At 37.5% G+C, this 18187-nt stretch overlaps 1 protein-coding gene and 1 long non-coding RNA gene across 9 annotated transcripts in view; one reads left to right on the forward strand and one right to left on the reverse strand.

Annotated features, from left to right (window-relative positions):
* The window catches only part of HEATR6 (HEAT repeat containing 6), a 36088-nt gene that overhangs the window by 15030 nt on the left and 2871 nt on the right, over positions 1–18187 (reverse strand). For 7 of the 8 annotated variants that reach the window (XR_004269727.1, XR_004269728.1, XR_004269729.1 and 4 more), the window contains 9 exons: positions 16079–16219; positions 15500–15615; positions 14551–14665; positions 13057–13158; positions 12061–12198; positions 9756–10057; positions 8831–9008; positions 2290–2496; positions 1817–1916 (listed from right to left, as the gene is read on the reverse strand). Coding sequence is in view for 5 of the 8 variants with exons in the window: in XM_032280825.1 (XP_032136716.1) it covers positions 1817–1916; positions 2290–2496; positions 8831–9008; positions 9756–10057; positions 12061–12198; positions 13057–13158; positions 14551–14665; positions 15500–15615; positions 16079–16219 (1399 nt within the window). In the remaining 3 variants the exon portion in view is untranslated. Of the gene's footprint in view, positions 1–1816; positions 1917–2289; positions 2497–8830; positions 9009–9755; positions 10058–12060; positions 12199–13056; positions 13159–14550; positions 14666–15499; positions 15616–16078; positions 16220–16294; positions 18165–18187 lie in introns of those variants that run through there. The other variant, XM_032280827.1, reaches the window with a different exon arrangement.
* Positions 3852–8598, forward strand: LOC116553375. Its single transcript, XR_004269730.1, has 2 exons — positions 3852–3992; positions 8549–8598. It is a non-coding gene; the product is annotated as an uncharacterized LOC116553375 (long non-coding RNA).

The raw sequence follows: 18187 nt of genomic DNA on the forward strand, positions 1-18187 counted from the left end.
TAAGAGTTTACAATCTATAAGACAATTGGCTTGGATTCTTTCATAAATCAGTTTGATATTTAAAAAAATGGGGGGAGGGACTCTAGATTTAAAAAGACTCACAGTGACATAATAACTAAATTGCAATGCATGCACCTTGAATGAACCCCGGATTTTAAGAAGAAGCTATTTTCAAAAAACTAAAAGCTTTTGTGTCTAGACTCATTTTTTTTGCATGTGATATCCAGCTAGCATCATTTGTTGAACAGTGCCTGCTCCTTTGTTGTAGATCAGTTGACTATACTTATGTGGGTCTATTTCTGGGCTCTCTATTCTATTCCATTGATCTGTTTGTCTCTTCCTTGGCTAATATCACATTGTCTTAATTACTGTAGTTTTATAGTAAATTTTGAAGTCAGGGAATGAATGTCAGTCCTTCAGTTTTGTTCTTCTCTATCAATATTGTGTTGGCTGTTCTGGGTCTTTTGCCTATCCACATAAACGTCAGAACCAGTTTGTTGATATCTGTAAAATAACTTGCTGGAATTTTGATTGAGACTGCATTGAATCTATAGATCAAATTGGGAAGAAGTAACATCTTTACAATATTGAGCCTTCCTATCCATGAACATGGAATCTCTGTCCATTCATTTAGTTCTTCTTTATGTCATCAGAATTGCACAGTTTTTTTATACAGATCTTAAACACATTTTGTTAGACTCATACCTAAAAATTTCAGGTTTTGAACATTTTAATGAGAAAAAAAGTTACTTGAGGATAAGGTCAGATACTTAAAAGGAACCTTTGAGACATGGTGCACTCTCCTCAGCTGAAGATGCAGATAATTAAAAGCTGGTAGAATGGAATGATCAGGGGTTGTTGAAACAACTTGGATTGTTTTCATCTTACTTCTGCCATGAATGTGATGTGAAACCTTAGGGTAAGACTTATCTTTCTGAGTCCCTTTTTTACACATTGGTGTAAGCAGTGAACTGGACTTATTTACACCTCATTATCTGATTTGAGCTCTCATAAAAATCTTATGACGTAGTTATAATTCTTGCTATTAGGAAGAAATCAGGGTTCAGAGAGGGCCATGGCTATTAGATGGCAAAAATAGGGGTGGGCTCCAGACCCTTGGATTGACTTCAGGTCCCACGTTCTTCCCACAGTGTCACAGAAAACAACCACTCTTCCTTTCTTCTTATAATTCTGCCTGAAAAACTGAACTCATTAGAATGTGGTCTGATCTGAAAGCTTGCAAACAAAGGAAAAGCAAGTCTTCAAAAGCCAAGTATTTATAGCACATATACATTATGTATGGGAGGAAATAAGAAATAAAACTCTGCAGTTAGTAAGGATTTGAAGTTCTGGGATTTTATCTGAACTTCACTGGAAATAACATTAAAGAAGTTAAATTTTGTATCCCAGTTTTCTTTCCCAAAAGTATATAATATCTATCTATCCATCTGTCTGTCCATCTAACCATCCATCCATCCTTTATCTATGCCTAAGGGATATAAACTATTATACACCTGAGGGAGGCTGCCTATACCTGGCTCAGCCCTAATTCTAAAGGGATACTCTGGTCACTGCCCTGAGCATTAAACAGGCATTAAATTTTACAATTAATTCTCTAGCTCTCTTCCACTGTGGCTTGAGGGGTCAAAAGTGGGATTCTTGCAACAGCTAATATCCTGAAAAGTTGAGAAGAATAAGTAGAGATCTCTTAAGAGTTGTAAAACTTCTCTGAATACATACATACATCTAAATATTTTTGCTAATACTCTGCATCTGATTGATAAAAAGAAGCAATCAGTTTTAAGCCACTACCAACCTTTGTGGCGGATATAAGGCTTTATCTGGTTCCAGACTTTGGTCAGCAGGCTGAGTTTTAGACGATTATAAGGTGCATTTGATACTAAATTTGCAAGGCACTGTAAAACACAAAAAGCAGTTCATCAAAAGGCTTGATTAAACCACAGCATAGAAACAAATTTTACAGCATTTAATTAAAAAAGTTTTCACACAACTAAAAATCAGTCCTTTTTTTTCCTTTTAAGTAACATTTGCATTCTCATTGGTACAACTAAAAAAACTAAAGATGAAGTATTTTTAGCAAATCATTTATTAGGACATACAGAGATTACAGGTAAGATCAGACAAGTGGGTACAGACTTCCAAATAGGGTATTTTTAATAAAATTATTAGTTAGTTATATTTTAAGTCAAGTCACTTTTGGGCTATGTAAAACAGTCTATAAAATTAAAACAGAGAAGCCCCCTCTGGAACCCACAGTTGGTACATTACCTTAATTATCTGAGTAAGGGTCTGTGAGGATGACTCTGCCACCAAAGCTAACAAAAGACATCTGTGCAACTCTCTAATGCTGGAAGCGATCATTACGGAGAAGGGAGTAAAAGCCCTTCTGTGGTCATTGGTATCTTCAGCAACAGAAAGAAACTGCTTTGAACCTTCCAAGATGGCAGATAAAACTTGCAGAGCACAGGCACGTGTCTGAAATTTTGGGATGACGCACATTGATTAGTTAAAAATCAGGAGTCAGATTCCCTTCTTCAGATACATATTTAATTTTCAAAGTATATGGAATCATTTTAATCTGAAGAATAAAGGCAATGGGATTATCTGTTAGTTCCTAAAAACTATGCCACTTGCATCCCACACCAAAAAAAAAAAAAAAAAATCTTTATTTTATTTTTATTTTAGGGACCCAGTCTCACTCTGTCACCTAGGCTGCAGTGCAGTGGCGCAATCATAGTTCACTGCAGCCTCAAACTACTGGGCTCAAGCAATCCTCCCGTGTCAGCCTCCCAAGTAGCTAGGACTAAAGGTGTGTGCCATCACACCCAGCTTAAAAAAAAAAAAAAAAAAAAAAAAATCCAGGAACACATTGCTGTTAGGTTTCTTACAGTAAGAAATAAATCCAAGCTTTATCATACCACAAAGATCTGAAATCCTAAGTATGAGAATAATTTAAGGATTAGAGGCCTGGTTTATTCAAGCAGAATAATTGAAAAGTCAGAACTAAACAGCCCATGGGGTAGAAAAAAATACACGTACCTAGAGTATGTTTCATATCAAAGTTCCTGAGAACATTGTGCCTCATATTCCACTCTGAAGCATGTATGCTCAATGTTAACTTAAATAGGACTTTAGGAACTTTGTGTACATGTAACTTGGCAGGCATCATTAGTAATTCAAGCTTTAAAAACAATCTTAGGTACAGGAAATAACACTGCCTGGAGTGATAGCATTTGGCAATTAAAGAAAGGAATACCATTAAATACAAGCTTATGAATGGAAAGGACATGGACTGTGTATTTGTTAGGAAAGGTGTTAACGGCACCAAGATTTTCTTTATAAGGTTGAATGATTATTTACAGTTGGTACTCTAATGATTTTGCAATCTTGAAAATCAGAAATGAAAAGAAAGCCCAACTTAACAAAAAATGGAATACAGGTAATAAGCACAGGACTATTAATATGAAATAATACTGTATTCTCTTTGGCCAGATCATCCAAAAATGAAAATTAACATTTTCAATTAAAAAAAAAAAACAGGAAATCAACATTACAATTCTAGAATCTAACCTAAGTAGTTACTCAATATGAAGCATATCTGAGTTTGGAGCAAAAAGATTTTCCGGAAAGCCTTCCTTCAATTATATTATCTCCAAACAACCAGGTAATAAATCACCAGGCAGGCCTTTTACAGAGTGGAATTGCAGAAATCTAGAGTTACTGCTCTGAAAACAAATTTGAAGTACAGTAGCATCAGACTTCAGAATGAAGCATAATCCCCTAAGGTAGGACATTGACAATGTATTAGGAAACCGTGTGCATATGTGTGAAAGAACAAGAGAGTGAGAGCACGAACACAAGTCAGCTGATCCAAGAAGGACTTAGATCAGGGGTTGGCAAACTTTTCTGGGCATGGTAGTTCATGCCTGTAATCATAGAACTTTGAGAGGCTGAGGTGGGCAGATCACAAGGTCAGGAGTTCGAGACCAGCCTAACCAACATGGTGAAACCCCGTCTCTACTAAAAATACAAAAATTAACTGGACGTGGTGGCATGCGCCTGTAATCCCAGCTACTCAGGAGGCTGAGGCAGAACTGCTTGAACCTGGGAGGCAGAGGTTGCAGTAAGCCAAGATCACACCACTGCACTCTAGCCCAGTTGACAGAGAGAGACTCCATCTAAAAAAAAAAAAAAAGAGCCAGTAGTACACATTTTATATTTTAGACTTTGCAGGCCAGTCTCTGCCACAACCACTCAACTCTGTGATCGTACCACAGACACATACAGGAATAAATGCGGCTAATGTTCCAAAAAGACTTGATTTATGGATAATGAAATCTGAATTGCATATAATTTTCACATATCATGAAAAATTATTGTTTTGATTATTTTAAAACCATTTAAAAGTGTAAAAACTGTTCCCAGCTCACAGGTTATACCAAAACGGGTGGCCAGATTTGGCCTACAGGTCATAGTTGGCCAATCCCTACTCTAGAGGCTGGTCTGCACTCAACAAGATAGATCTTATGCTAAACCTTCATTTCTTTAGAAGACAATTAAAAACCACAATTCCAACAGCTCACAAACCGAATAAAATTAAAAATTGAGTTGTGGAAAGAAATGAACTAATTTCAAAGAGTCAAAAATTTTAGCACAATTTTGGCATCTTAACAAACGAAAACAAATGTCATTGAAATTGGTTACTTTTTTCCACTAAGATATAAAATCTATATAGAAATTTGATACTATGTCAAATTATACTTTTCACAGTTCTGAGTTAATTTCCTTTAAACTCTGTTTAACATATCTTTGTTATCACCGTTACTTAAGATACTGAATCTGGTACAAGTTTTGCTTCATTTATTTTTATATCAATATTTAATATCTTGTTTACCAGTTCTAATTAGCACTTTCAGCAGAAATTACTAATGTACAGGCAAATCATAATAGGTGTAGCTCTCCAGAGAGCTCATTTTGTTTATTTTTTATTGTCCGAATATTTAAAATGATGGATGAAAGGCTTTTCAGTCTTACAAACGTCAGTGTACTTGGTTTTACTAGTGTATAGTTTCATCTCCTTGGACATGAAGGCTTGTCTAAAGCTAATAAAACAGAAAGGTACTTTTCCTTTTTTGTTACTTAAGAATGCAGCAGAAATGTTTGCTGGGGTAAGCTTAGTCAATCCTAATTGTTTTTCCTCTTTATGTGTGTTTGGTCTCAGAATATTTCTGGAAGGGTGACAAAGAAGTCCCTGATGGGAGTGGGTACCACTGAAGTTTCCATGAAGGGCACCTGGCTGTCCACGTTTCAGGGTTAATTTTATTAGATATCACTTCCAAAGTCAGTTGTCTTTTACGTAAAGGCATTTCAACATTGTGTCAGGGACTCTGGATCAGAAGTTATCTAAGTGATATGGTTTGACTGTATCCCCACCCAATCTTAATTCCCATGTATTGTGGGAGGGACCCACTGAGGTGGGAGGTTATTGATTCCTGGGGGCTGGTCTTTCCCATGCTATTCTCGTGATAGTGAATAAGTCTCATGAGATCTGATGGGTTTATCGGGGGTTCCCACTTTTGCTTCTTCCTCATTTCCTCTTGCTGCCACCATGTTAAGGGCCTTTTGCCACCCACCATGATTCTGAGGCGTCTCCAGTCATGTGGAACTGTAAGTCCAATTAAACCTCTTTTTCTTCCCAGTCTCGAGCATGTCATTATCAGCAGCATGAATACAAACTAATACACTAAGCAAAGATTGCCTGTGCTTGGCTGGCCGTATGAGAGAAAATTTACCACTCCTTAAAAGTTAAGAATTCCAACCTTTCATTCTCTTTTCTAGTTATACCATCTATCAACTAGATTTTGATTTGTTTTCACTTTTTATAGTTATCCAAAAGAGCATCATCATCATTAAATAAATCATCATCATGAAATTTGTAAATCAGGATAATTCTCAAGGTGCCAAGACAAAGGTTTGCCCTGTAATTTGTTCCTTAGACAAGTCTTGAAGATATTCTCCATAATATGCCTTTATAACAACTAAGAAAATCATATAAAAGAAATTCTTATATTAGTCCTGTTCTTTTTATTGATAATTTGCTCTGTCCCTTTTTGAAGCATATTATAAGACGTGCTTTCTGAAGCACATTTCCCACATAGAAGTGTGATTATTTCCTAAGTACCACAACACTGCCAAATCCTAATAGACATTTCTAAGTTTTCTTCTTCCCAATTAACCATTCTAGCATATTATGTTTCAAATTCCCAAAAGTAGCCTCTGTTTATTGTTGGCATTCTGACTGGAAAAATCTAATCACCCGCTCTCCTGTCCATTTCTCTTTGGAAAATTTCTTAGTAAACCAGTTAAAGCTGTGCTTCCAGTTGAGTATGCCATGGGTCATATCAGACCTATCATAAACTCAAAACTAATCACTAAGCACTTCAACGACAAGATAAACTATTGCTGTTTTTTAATCCTGGCTAAGAGGAAATCCAGCCATCTAACTCTACATGCACAAGGAGCACCTGAGATGACCACTTGGCCTGGAGTCATGGCAGCTCTTTTAATTTGGTCAATCCAGAATGCTGTTCCATTCTAATCAGATAATCTGCTATTTTTAATTTTAATGCACATAACTTTCTAGAAGGCTTTATTTAAAAAGCCTGTCCCACTGACATCACCTATCACAACACTTTCTTCTAGCATGTGTCTTGGTACACAGTTAATTACACTATGGACAGACTGTAGAGGTATGCTCCAAGCTTTGTTGTAAACAATAATCACCACACTTATTTATACGCTTGCAAGCTAACACTTGATTAAAAAAAAAATCTCTAAGTACAATCATTTTACTTGCCATTATAGTGAACTAATTTAATTTCTTTCATCTTTTAAAATCCTCTTTAAGTAGGATGACTGTTTTATTTTTTTCATTTCTCCAGGATTTTCAGGTGGCTTTTTGTACTGGATCTAGGACATTTCCAGAAGGAAGTTCTGTATCTTTCTTCCTCAGTACATCTCTTGCATTCACCAAAGTTAAACAGCAAGAACATGTCTAAAAGGTACTTAAATCAAGGAGCTGGATAAGACCACTTTGCAGTATGTGAAATTTCTCATGGCATTTTAAGTGAAATGTAAACATTAAAAAAATGAACATATAAATATCATGAAATTATTCCAATTCATTTTTATCAGTGATGCTCTCATAACCTCTTTGTATTCATGTTCCAAACCCCCACGTCCCACATCCCCTTGGCTGGGCAGCTTCGATGCAGGTAATGAAGCTGGACTGCCTCTTGCTCCACGGCACCATCTCCTGGGCCACTGCTGGCAGCTCCCCTAGCTGGAGAGTCTTCCAATATACATTTTCAATATTTTTAGTGGTTTTTATCTCAATTACTCTAATGGCTTCATTACTGATTTATTTGCCACCACTCATTTTCCATTTTTCTCCCAGGTTCTCAGGTTCACTATTGGTTTAATTAATTGTAAAATTTCTGCTGATTTAATTTTTTAGGATAACGAGTATTTGAAATACCCCACAAGTCATTTTTGTGTGTGTGTGTAGAATTGAGGCTAACTTATTTTTCTTTACTTGTAAAAGCTTCTGATGGGTCATCCAGAAGTTTTCTTACATAGTAATTAGTTACTCAAGGAGATGACTCATATGGAATTCCAACATATTGTGGGTTACCACCCTGACCCCTTAAGTACTAATCTTAAAAATAGGAAAGGAACAATATGCTGTTGGCCTAATTAAAACTTCTCTCTTTGTGAGGACACCCAGGTGCCATTCAGCATGGCTTTTTAATGTTCACTATTGTAAACAGCAGTTTTGTTTCCTTACTTGGTTAAGTGGCTAACTTCTGGAGAGGAATTAACATATTCAAGCAGAGACAAATATTTGATCAGTCATGAGATATCTTGCTATAGGTATCCATGCCTACCAAATAGCTTTTTCTTCTTTTTTAAAAATGTCTTTCTTATTAAAATATGTAAATATTTATTACATATGATTTGAAAACTATGGAAAAGTTGCAAGAAAAAAACATTTGGGATCCTACTATAATATATAATTCTATATCCTGTGTTTTCACAGAACATTTTGAGCATTTTTCTAAGCCTTACGCATCCTTCAAAGCCATTATGTACCATGATATTCTACTGAGTTGTTTAAGCCATTTCTGATGTTTTCTTGTTATAAATACCACAGCAATCAATATTTTCATAAAAGGAAGAGAAGCATGGCTGCTTCAGTGCAGTTCAAGGGAGACATCAAAGTTATAATTCAGTGTGCTGAGGCTTCAAGCAAGCCCTGGAGCAGGAAGCGACGCTACATGGTCACCCTCAATGCATTATTCACATAAGCCCACTTCCTATTTTCCTGCCTCTCTAGTGGTTCTCAAGTCAGAACTTGGGTCAGTGTTACTAAGAGCTGTATTCAGATCAGATAGGACAAGGCAGAGAAAACAATAAGCGCAGAGGCTCACACCTGTAATCCCAGCACTTTGGGAGGGCCAGGTAGGAGGTCAAGGGATGGAGACAATTCTGGCCAACATGGTGAAACCCTGTCTCTACGAAAAATACAAAAATTAGCTGGGCGTGGTGGTGCACACCTGTAGTCTCAGCTACTACGGAGGCTGAGGGAGGGGAATCGCTTGAACCTGGGAGGCGGAGGTTGCAGTAAGCAGAAATCGCACGACTGTGCTGGTGACAGAGCAAGACTCCGTCTCGAAAAACAACAACAACAACAATGAGGATCCGTAAATTTTTTCTTCCTATTATAAAGCTTAGAATTTAAATCTCTTACCTTTGGAGAAGGATCTTTTAATGTAAGAGTCATCAAGGACACTGACTGTGGGCTTCCAAGTTCAGGTGTATCGGGAATAAAGGCTGACCAGTAGCCATAAAGAACTTTCTTTTCTATCGATTTTATAGTAGAAAGAAAACAAACTAAGGCTCCTTGGCGAACTTTGGCTTGGTAAGACCTTTCACATCCAAGAGTAAAAAGAAAAAAAGTTTAAAACTAGTTTTTTTTTTTTAATGCAAACACGAAATGGTATTTATTTCCACCAGTTCAAATGATACATTCAAAAATTAAACATTCTAAATAATCTCTAAAGATGTCAATGTGTTATTAAAAATTTTTCTTTCAAACTACAATCAAAACATGTTAAGACAATTTGTTTCTATAACAAGTTATTAAGGCTGACAATTAAAAAACACAACTGGAGAACAAGAGGGCAACATTTTGATATCAGGAAACTAGTGTTAGACGCAAAACACTGCCAAGTATCCATCCATCCATCCAACGAATATCTGTTGAATGACGTAGGTATGTCCCAGGCATCACGCTAAGGCTGGCAGACATAGAAAAGACCCTGCCTTGACAAGCTTGGCAGTGGGGGGAAGTTAAGGAAATAATTATAATAATACATTACTAATAACACTAGGCAGAAAAGGGTTCCTGGGGAATATGATTTCTGAGCCCATATCAAAGATGAGTAGTGGTTAGCAAGACGAAAAGGCACAGAAGAAGTCAAGAATATTCTAAGGAGAGTAATGACATGTGGAATGGCAGATCAAGAAAGCAAGTCATGTTCAGAGTAACACCATGCCCCACAGAAATCAGGCTCTTCAAGTTAAATCACATGCAGCAGTCAGGTTTTTCAGCAGTTATAAACTTACATGCAACTTAGAATATAAGGTATAAAAATGTAACAAAATACTACTACCTCATTTTACTCTGCATGCCTCCTTCAGCATCAGAATAGTCTGACTCACTACTGCTGACCCTTTTCCAACTGGAAGAACTGAAGGATGAGGAGACTCCATCTTTTCCTGCAGCTCCACTTCCATCTAAACGCAAACTCTGGACACCCAGGGAGGAGGGACACCAAGTGTTCCCTTCATGCAGGTTCACTCTGCCTGTGCCAGTGACTGGGGCTGCCTCTATTTCACCACTGGATTCCTTTTCCTCCTCCTCCTCTCCTTGCTGGATTTTCTTTGGTTTTACTTTGGATTTTTTCTTTTTATTCTGATTTTAGGAGCAAATGAAGACATACATAATAGCTACTTCAGAATGGCTTTTAACTGAATTGTTACTTCTTCATTTTAAAGTGACTAAATATGTCCCCAACATGTAGTTTAAAGAAGACAAGAGAAAAGAAAAAAGTGGAACTTCTTTAATACCCTAAGCATCAGGCACGATGCTAAGTGCTTGCTCTCTCCTATAAGAAGGAAGGTATAAGATACATGAGACAGAGTAAAACATGTGGCCTGGGTTCAAATTGCACCTCTGTGACTTGGGTCAAGTCATTTAGCCTCTCTGAGCTTGACCTTGCTTATCTGTAAGTATGAGGCTAATACCACCTACCTTGCACAGGTGTTGTGAAAGTATTCAGCCTTCTCAACTGGAACTCCTCAAGAGCATTAAAGCCTATAGAAAATGACTTGAGTGTCTATTTTATCAGTTCTCCAAGAAACATATATAGCTAATACGATTCTACATGCCTGCACAGGAGAGACGGTAATCCATTACATATAATGCATATTTTGGGGCCTTGGGTTTCCGTAGAAGTAGATTCTAGGTAGAAGCCAGTTTCTTTCTTTCTCCCTTTCTTTCTGACATCCAACTATCTCTGGAATCTGTGTCTTCCTCCACGTTCTCAAAGTCTGTGGCATTGAGGAAGGAAGTTCCCATTACTTTTACCTTGGACTACTTACTGTGGCCCCTGACCCGTACTCTTTTATTTGCTACCACAATGATTTTTCTAAGATGCAAATCTGATCACATTATTCCCCTATATACTATTCTTTAATGAATCTCTATTGCCTACAAGATAAAAACCCAAACTCCTCAGTCTCCTGTACAAGAACCTTATCATTCAGCCTCTGCTACACAACAGCTCCACTCTTCCTCTCCCCTTTCTGAAACTCTAGACTGACTAGTTAACAAATGGGCAATATATACTCTCATTCTCTGTGTCTATGCACCTTTTCTCTGCTTGAAACACTCATCCCTCCTTCTCTGTACTGCTACTCACTCTGAAATCTCTGTTTAGCTACCACATCTTTTAAAAAGCCTCCTCTTTCTCCTCCATTTAGACTGGGTGACCTCAATGTGTTCCCAGAGTACTCTGAGAATGTTCTGATGATAGAAACAATAGTATTGCATTGTAGCTGCTTATTTATCCATCTTTGCCTTCTCTCTCAAACTCCTAAAAGCAGCCAGGGTCCATATTCTTAGTGCTTAGCGCAGTGTGTGGGGCACAGCAGACACTGGGTAAATGCTGATTGAGTGAATGACTGAAATCATTTCTAATGAGAAGCATTTTGATCAGGTATAACACTTCTGGATGTGAATCCTTGACCATACATCTGTATGCTTCAGGTTCTCCAACTGAAGCACAAGGGAGATGGCAGTTATCTGGAAAGGCTGGGAAATCAGGTGAATGTGAGGGCTGTGGAAATGGAGCGCTGACTGATAGGTGGGCTTGTAATGGTCTAGAGAAGGGCTAGTAAATTATGGCCCAAAAGCCAAATCCAGCCCAGCACATAGCCTGCTTCCGTAAATAAAGTTTTAGTGAAACACAGTCATGCCCATTCATTTACATTGTATCTATGGCTGCTTTTGCCCTATTACAATAGAGTTGGTAGTTATGACAGAGACCTACAGTATTTACTAGCCTTGCAGAGAAAGTTTAGAAAACGTTTGTTGTTTCTACAAGCTAGCCTTGTAGAGAAAGTTTAGAAAACGTTTGTTGACTGCTGGTCTTGAGCGTCGTGGGGATGAAAATGCTTGGTGTGGGGTATAAAGTGAACGCTCATTTTTATAGCTGTTAGAGTGACTACACCTATAAGAGGTAAAAGATGCTTTAACTGGTACTGTGAGCCTCAGATGAATTATGCTAGCAACCCTAAACTGAAATAAAATTCAAGGTAGGCTTTTAGGGTAGTAGTGATGAAAATTATATAAAACACACACAGCAATCTATTAAAAATAAGCCACAACTTAAATCTAAATAAACATAAATGTACCAAAGTTGGTCGAGAAGTACTGGATTCTGATTGCTGTGGTTTGATAGGTGTTCGCCCATCATACTGAGGAAGTGGAGTTGGGTATAACACCGTGGGCATCTCTATGTTTAGTCCAGGGAGTCCGTGAAACATGGATTTCTAATAATGATAAATAAGGACACACACACACAGAGAGACACACAAAACCAAAAAAAACCATTAATCATAAAACAGAACTATTCACCATGTCTGGATCAGAACACTAACAGATTAATGTTTAAAAGCCAACTAAGGAAATAGAAATGTGACAGAAAATAGATACCTCGAAGGCATAGGGCTTAAAGAAGAGATTAAGCTGATCTGGCCTCCAGCTGGATCTGGTTTGGTCAGAACAGATCAGGTCTGGTTTTAGTTTCCTTATTTATTTATAAAATTTATCCATATCTATCTATACTTTTTAAAACCAATTTATCATTTTTATTTACCTATCTCCACATCTAGCTATCTATCTCTCTTTTTGATGGGGGAGCAAGAGAATGGCACAAGGAAAGAATTGCTGCTTCTTGCTTCACTGGCTGAAGAAGCTGGGTCCCCGGATGCTGGCCTGACTTTCCGACTGACTGGCATGCTTGGAAGCTGCCCACTGACACACGTCTTGTTTGTCCTGCCTACTACTTGGAGGAGAAAGGCAAGGAGAAGCACTGGCTCTTCTTGCAAATACAAACAGGTACAACATAATCTATAATTAAATCTTCTACAGGTAATATCCCCCTACCTATTCCCTTACTAAGATTCACAGATAATTTTAAAATTTTGACACATTTATTAAATGGAGATTTACTATTTTCTGTTCTTAATATTAAGCATCTTTGAAATCAAACATTTTGGTCTAGTCTCTCAAAATATATATAGGAACTTTGAATACCTTAAAGTTAGCCTTAGAATAAGGATGTAAAGTGGTCCTTGTATCACGGGTTGAATCAGGAAAGACAATGATCATATGAAGACTTGCCTTACCTTTAGCACAGCTAAAAGTGCTCCGAGTTCATCAGTCTGTGTTAGTTTCATTCTCCCACCATTTAGAAGTGACTGTATACCTTTTAATGCATTTTGCAACAACTAGGGGGGAAAGGGAGACCCAGTTAGAAGGCAGAATAAAATCTGGTTGTCCAAGAATCAACTTACTAGCACCACTTAGGATGGAAGAGAGACAGTCTCTGGATGATGAAAAAACCTTTAGACACACACAGATATACACAAAACAGAGATGAAGTTCCAAAGAGACCTGATAAACTACCATGAATTCTTTTCTAGAAGAAAAGAGTAATGAAGTGGCCTTAGTGTACATGTTTATAAATCAGTATGTACAAATGGTGAGTAAGAAAAAAGAGAAAAGATATTTAGCAAGAAAAATGTGACAAGGGATAAAAAAAGAGATAGCACAGATCAGAAGTGGGGAAGCTCTGTACTATGGCAACGCCAGCAGCTCTTAAAGGCAAAGGGATGTATGTGGGAACAGATGATGAATGATAAAAACTTGGTTTCTGGAGGGCAATTCTGACCAACATTGATTTCTTAACTCAGTAATCTCAATTCTAGAACTCTGTCCTTAAGAAATACTCCCTACACTGGGAATGATGTGAACTGTAGCCTTGTTTGAAATAGTGGAAAAACTGAAAAAACTTCAATTTTGATGATTATAATGATTATAAAAGAAGCTAACCCTCTGCTAAATGTAAAACTCAACAACAATAACAGCAGACCCTTTGAATGTTTTATTTCATATACTTCACGTAAGAACCCACAATGTGGTTCTATCAGTCCCTTTTCAGGGAGGAACATGGAGGCCCAAGATGTAATTTGTCCAAGGTTTTCCAGCCACAGCAGTTAGAGAGGATGAGGTATATTTAACAGGTACTAAATAGATGTCCCAGAGATATTAAGTTTTAACAAAACCAGAAAGTTACAAAACAGCATGTTTTTACAAAAAAGTTACAAAACAGCATTTAAAGTTGTAAAACGCTTATTTACACATAGAAAAAAAAATCTGAGGGCACATAGCACAAATTATCTTCAGTGGCTATATCTGAGCAGGAGACTAGAAGGAACTTTATCTTACATTTATAATATTTGAAATGTGTTACTCTAAAAGATGTTAACAAAGTGTCATTTGCATCATATTTTTAAAAAAAGAAATAAAATATTGCAGATATTGTTGAATTCTCTCTTCCCCTTCATCTTAAAGACAGCCACTAGCCTGCAACTGTATTGCTTTTATACTCAGAAGAAAAAAAAATAGTTTCCTCTAAAAACCAAAACATAACGAATAAAAAGCTTCATATAATTTAAACCAAAATGGTATGATTTTAGTCTTTTTAGGTTACAAACATTTCATATACGTGTATTTCTCTAGACAAAGCAAATAGTGCAAATTAAACTCATTAGTAACATTCTTCCACTCTGCTTCTAGACACATCCACAACATTCACTAGATAGTGATGGTCCACTTACCATGCAAAATGTGATATCATCCATATCAGACGATTTTGGAGATTGTAAAATAGTCAGGAAAGCTTGGAAACAGATATGTTGGTAGGGCTCCTCCAAATACGGCTGTCCTGGCACACTAAACGCATATAGAGAAAACAACTCAAACTCAGTCTCTCTTGAAATGAGGCTTGCAAAAGACTAAGAATTAAAAATAGCAGTAATACAGGCTATTAGAGTTGGAATATACCCTTGAATGCAACTACGCTATGGAAAGTGATTATTTGGGTTAATTAGTTACTGCTGGGGGACAGGCACAGGGCTAGAATGAATATGGAGGAACAGTGCTTTCCATACGGAAAGGTTATAGATGTTTGTGGTAGAAAAAGCATGGAGAAAGAAAAACCTTGTTTCAGTTCTGCTGTTCAGTCCGAAGAAGGAAATAATGCAGACAGGTCCTGTCAAGCTAGAACCGCACGGCTATACCTGCCTTTCTACTCACTGGCCAGCACTGGGTTATGCAGAAACAAGTTCACATTTGTGCTGCTTGTTTCCTATTGCCCTCTGTGAGAATCTAGGGTGAGAAGCTGGGTCTGTTTCCACCTTCTTCAAAGAAAAGAAATTGCCCTTTACAGATACATCTCACCAGTGCTTAAATCTGCATGAATATATCCTTCTAAAAACTCAATACGCTTAGAATTTATGCCAATAGAAAACAAATTTTGAAAGACTGCACATTATATTACTATTACCACATTTTAGGAATATGGTCCTATCTATTTTTTCCTTCTTTACAAGCAGTATTAAAATTAACAAACAATATATGATGATTTTATTAGTAAAGTACATGGGAAATGCAAAGTTAGTTATTTTTCTAAGTTGGCTCTGGCTTCAGGCAGAGGGAACTACCTACAAAGGGCCCAACAGAGGCACTATCTTATTACCATTGAGAAACTTGACTGGAACCACATACCTGAGACATAAGTTTGCCATACAATGTACTGCAGCTCTCCTGACTTCAGGATCAGACTGAGCCGAGTCACTCAACTTCAGTAAGAGCCCGGTCTTGCCTAGCAGCTCTGGGAGGTACTAAGACAAAATAACAGTCAATGTAGGTCAAAGAAAAGCCTCTAGAAAAACATTATGTTTTAGACAGATTTCTTCTGTTTTTTTTAACTAAATAGCAGTTAAGCACCAAAACACTAGCTATTAGGTAAATGTCACAGATGGATATGCAAAGATATGCCAAAAAGCATCAGTAAGGAACATTACTCCCAGCCTAGGTAGCTGCTGATGCTCTTTAGTGTGGCCGCATAGCTGGTGGGTAAAGGTAATAATAATAATGGTTACTACCTACTGAGGGCCATGAACTTGACAAGTATTTTCTCACTTCATCCTCAGGGTAACTATTTTATACATGAGGAAACAAGGCCCAGAGTGGTTGAATAAGAAATGCTAGAGATTAGTGGCAAGATAGACACCTGAACACAGTGTTGGCTCCAGAGCCTGTACTCCTAGCCCTTAAAAGGAGGCATAGAACGGTTTAAACTACCTTTTGACATTTTGAGCCATTGCAGTAAACCAGAGCTGCCAGGGCTTGAAGAATTTCCATGTATGTCCAGGAACTACACTGATGAACAGCCGAAATAGTATATGCCAACAGGAAATCCAAGTGCTGTTCGTCAACAATTACCTAACAGGAGAGGAAAAAATATATTATGATCTAACTTTTAAAAAATATTATGCTTTTATGGACATGTATGCTCACCTGAATCAAGCTGTATAAAAGAGAGAGTGTGTGTCTGTTGTTTATGTGTCAAAAGGATCACCTCTAAAGGGCCTGAAAATTTGATCAACATAGGGGCCTTCTCTCTGCCCCAAGGTCTTGCTCACTTCTTCCTCTTTAGTATAAAGTAGAACTTGGTAAAGTCCTTATAACTTTTCTTTGAACTAACCAGACACTGGCAGCTGTGAATACACAGATGTATTTCAATGCACTGAAATCTAATTCAATTGAACTGCCTTATACATAACAAAGACTCAATGAATACACAGTGATCCAATATAAAATGATGTGAGAAATATACCATGAAGAGAGGGCACATCCCTGCCGTCAAGTAGCTGATAATCTTGTTGGGACAGATCAGGCTAATCCAAGTATCAATTCATGGACAATTGAGACAAAGTGTCACCAAATGCTAGAAAGCTGGTAAAGGGTTGTAAGTGCCACAGGTGATCAGGAACATCTCCAATTGCCAGTGTTACAAAGATGATACACCTGTGAATAGCAAACATACAGACGCTACCCCATATTAGTTTGAAGGATTCTAATCTGAAAACAGCCTCAGTCCATGCAGCAGACACTGTTGGTTATGTACCAATATCCACTTCTTCCTTTCCTGCTGGCAGAGTACTAATTTAATTTGTATGTCCACTTCTCCGACGTGAGACCCAAGGGTAAATGCTAATTAGTTTAAGAGAGTGGGTCTCAACCTGGAGCAATTCTTAACCCCCAAGGAACATCTGGCAATGCCTGAATACATTTTTGACTGTCACAACTGGAGAGGTGCTACTGGCGTCTGGTGAGTAGAGGCCAAGGATGCTGCTAAACATTCCACAATGCGCAAGATAATGACCTGAGTCAAATATCAATAGTGCTGAGTTTGAGAAACTCTGATGTAGGCCAATTGTGGCTGCACATTATAATCATCTAGGGAGCTTAAGTCCGCCTCCAAGTGATTGTAATGTGTAGTGAAGGTTGAAACTACTGGTTGAAGCCATTCACAATAAGATCATTCTCCTGCTTAAAGACTGGTTTAGAGAGGTATTTAAATGACCTAAGTCTCTCCAGCAAGATACTGGTAGTCTATTAGAGAGTTTTTGGGACAAGTTTCCTTACTCTTAAGTCTAATCGACACAACATAAAATAAAGTTATTTAGCTTCTACTGAATATTAACCATTTCTTCGGCAGGGACTGTCCAGAATTGGCGAAGCCACCTTATGACTGTGAGAGATGCTACCTGAGGGTAACCCACGTGCTTAGGATGGTGAAGGGAAAGATGAACCTCTTATTATTAAAGGCTATATATGCCTCCCTTGGGACTTGGGACATGTGATGATTCCTTTTTCTTTTTTAAAAAAATTGTTTAGTGACTCTGGGATGGCTTTTCTGTTTCTTGCAGTCAAAAGCATCCTAATTCACATAATGCTAGTTGATATGTTTTGTGCTCTTAAATATATTCACATACTCATGTGGTAACAGTCTTAAATAAATAACTAGGGTCTTTTTATCCTGGTGTCCCTTTGGCCCCAAGCTACTTCTTATGTTTTAGAAGCATCAAAAGTAGACCACAAAAATGGTAGCTGCAAGTGAGGGGAAAAATATTGATGGGAAAGAGGTAGGCGATTATTTCAATTTATTCTTAGATATATTTTGTTCAAATATATCTTCCATAAGAAATTATAAGGTTGAGGGGCCTGAATGATACTGGTTTACTGAACCAAACTGAAAGTCATACTTCTAATAGACAAACTTCTAAAATTCTACAGAATAATCTAGTTTTGGATCAGAGTTATATTTATTTTAAAAGCATTTTTATTAAGGCATTTGCTTTTCCTATAGCATCTCAAAAAAGCAGCCTGTCATGTCTACTACAGATG

Source organism: Sapajus apella, unplaced genomic scaffold (assembly GCF_009761245.1).
Source record: "Sapajus apella isolate SASKATOON/1434 unplaced genomic scaffold, GSC_monkey_1.0 scaffold12, whole genome shotgun sequence".
Lineage (NCBI taxonomy): Eukaryota > Metazoa > Chordata > Mammalia > Primates > Cebidae > Sapajus > Sapajus apella.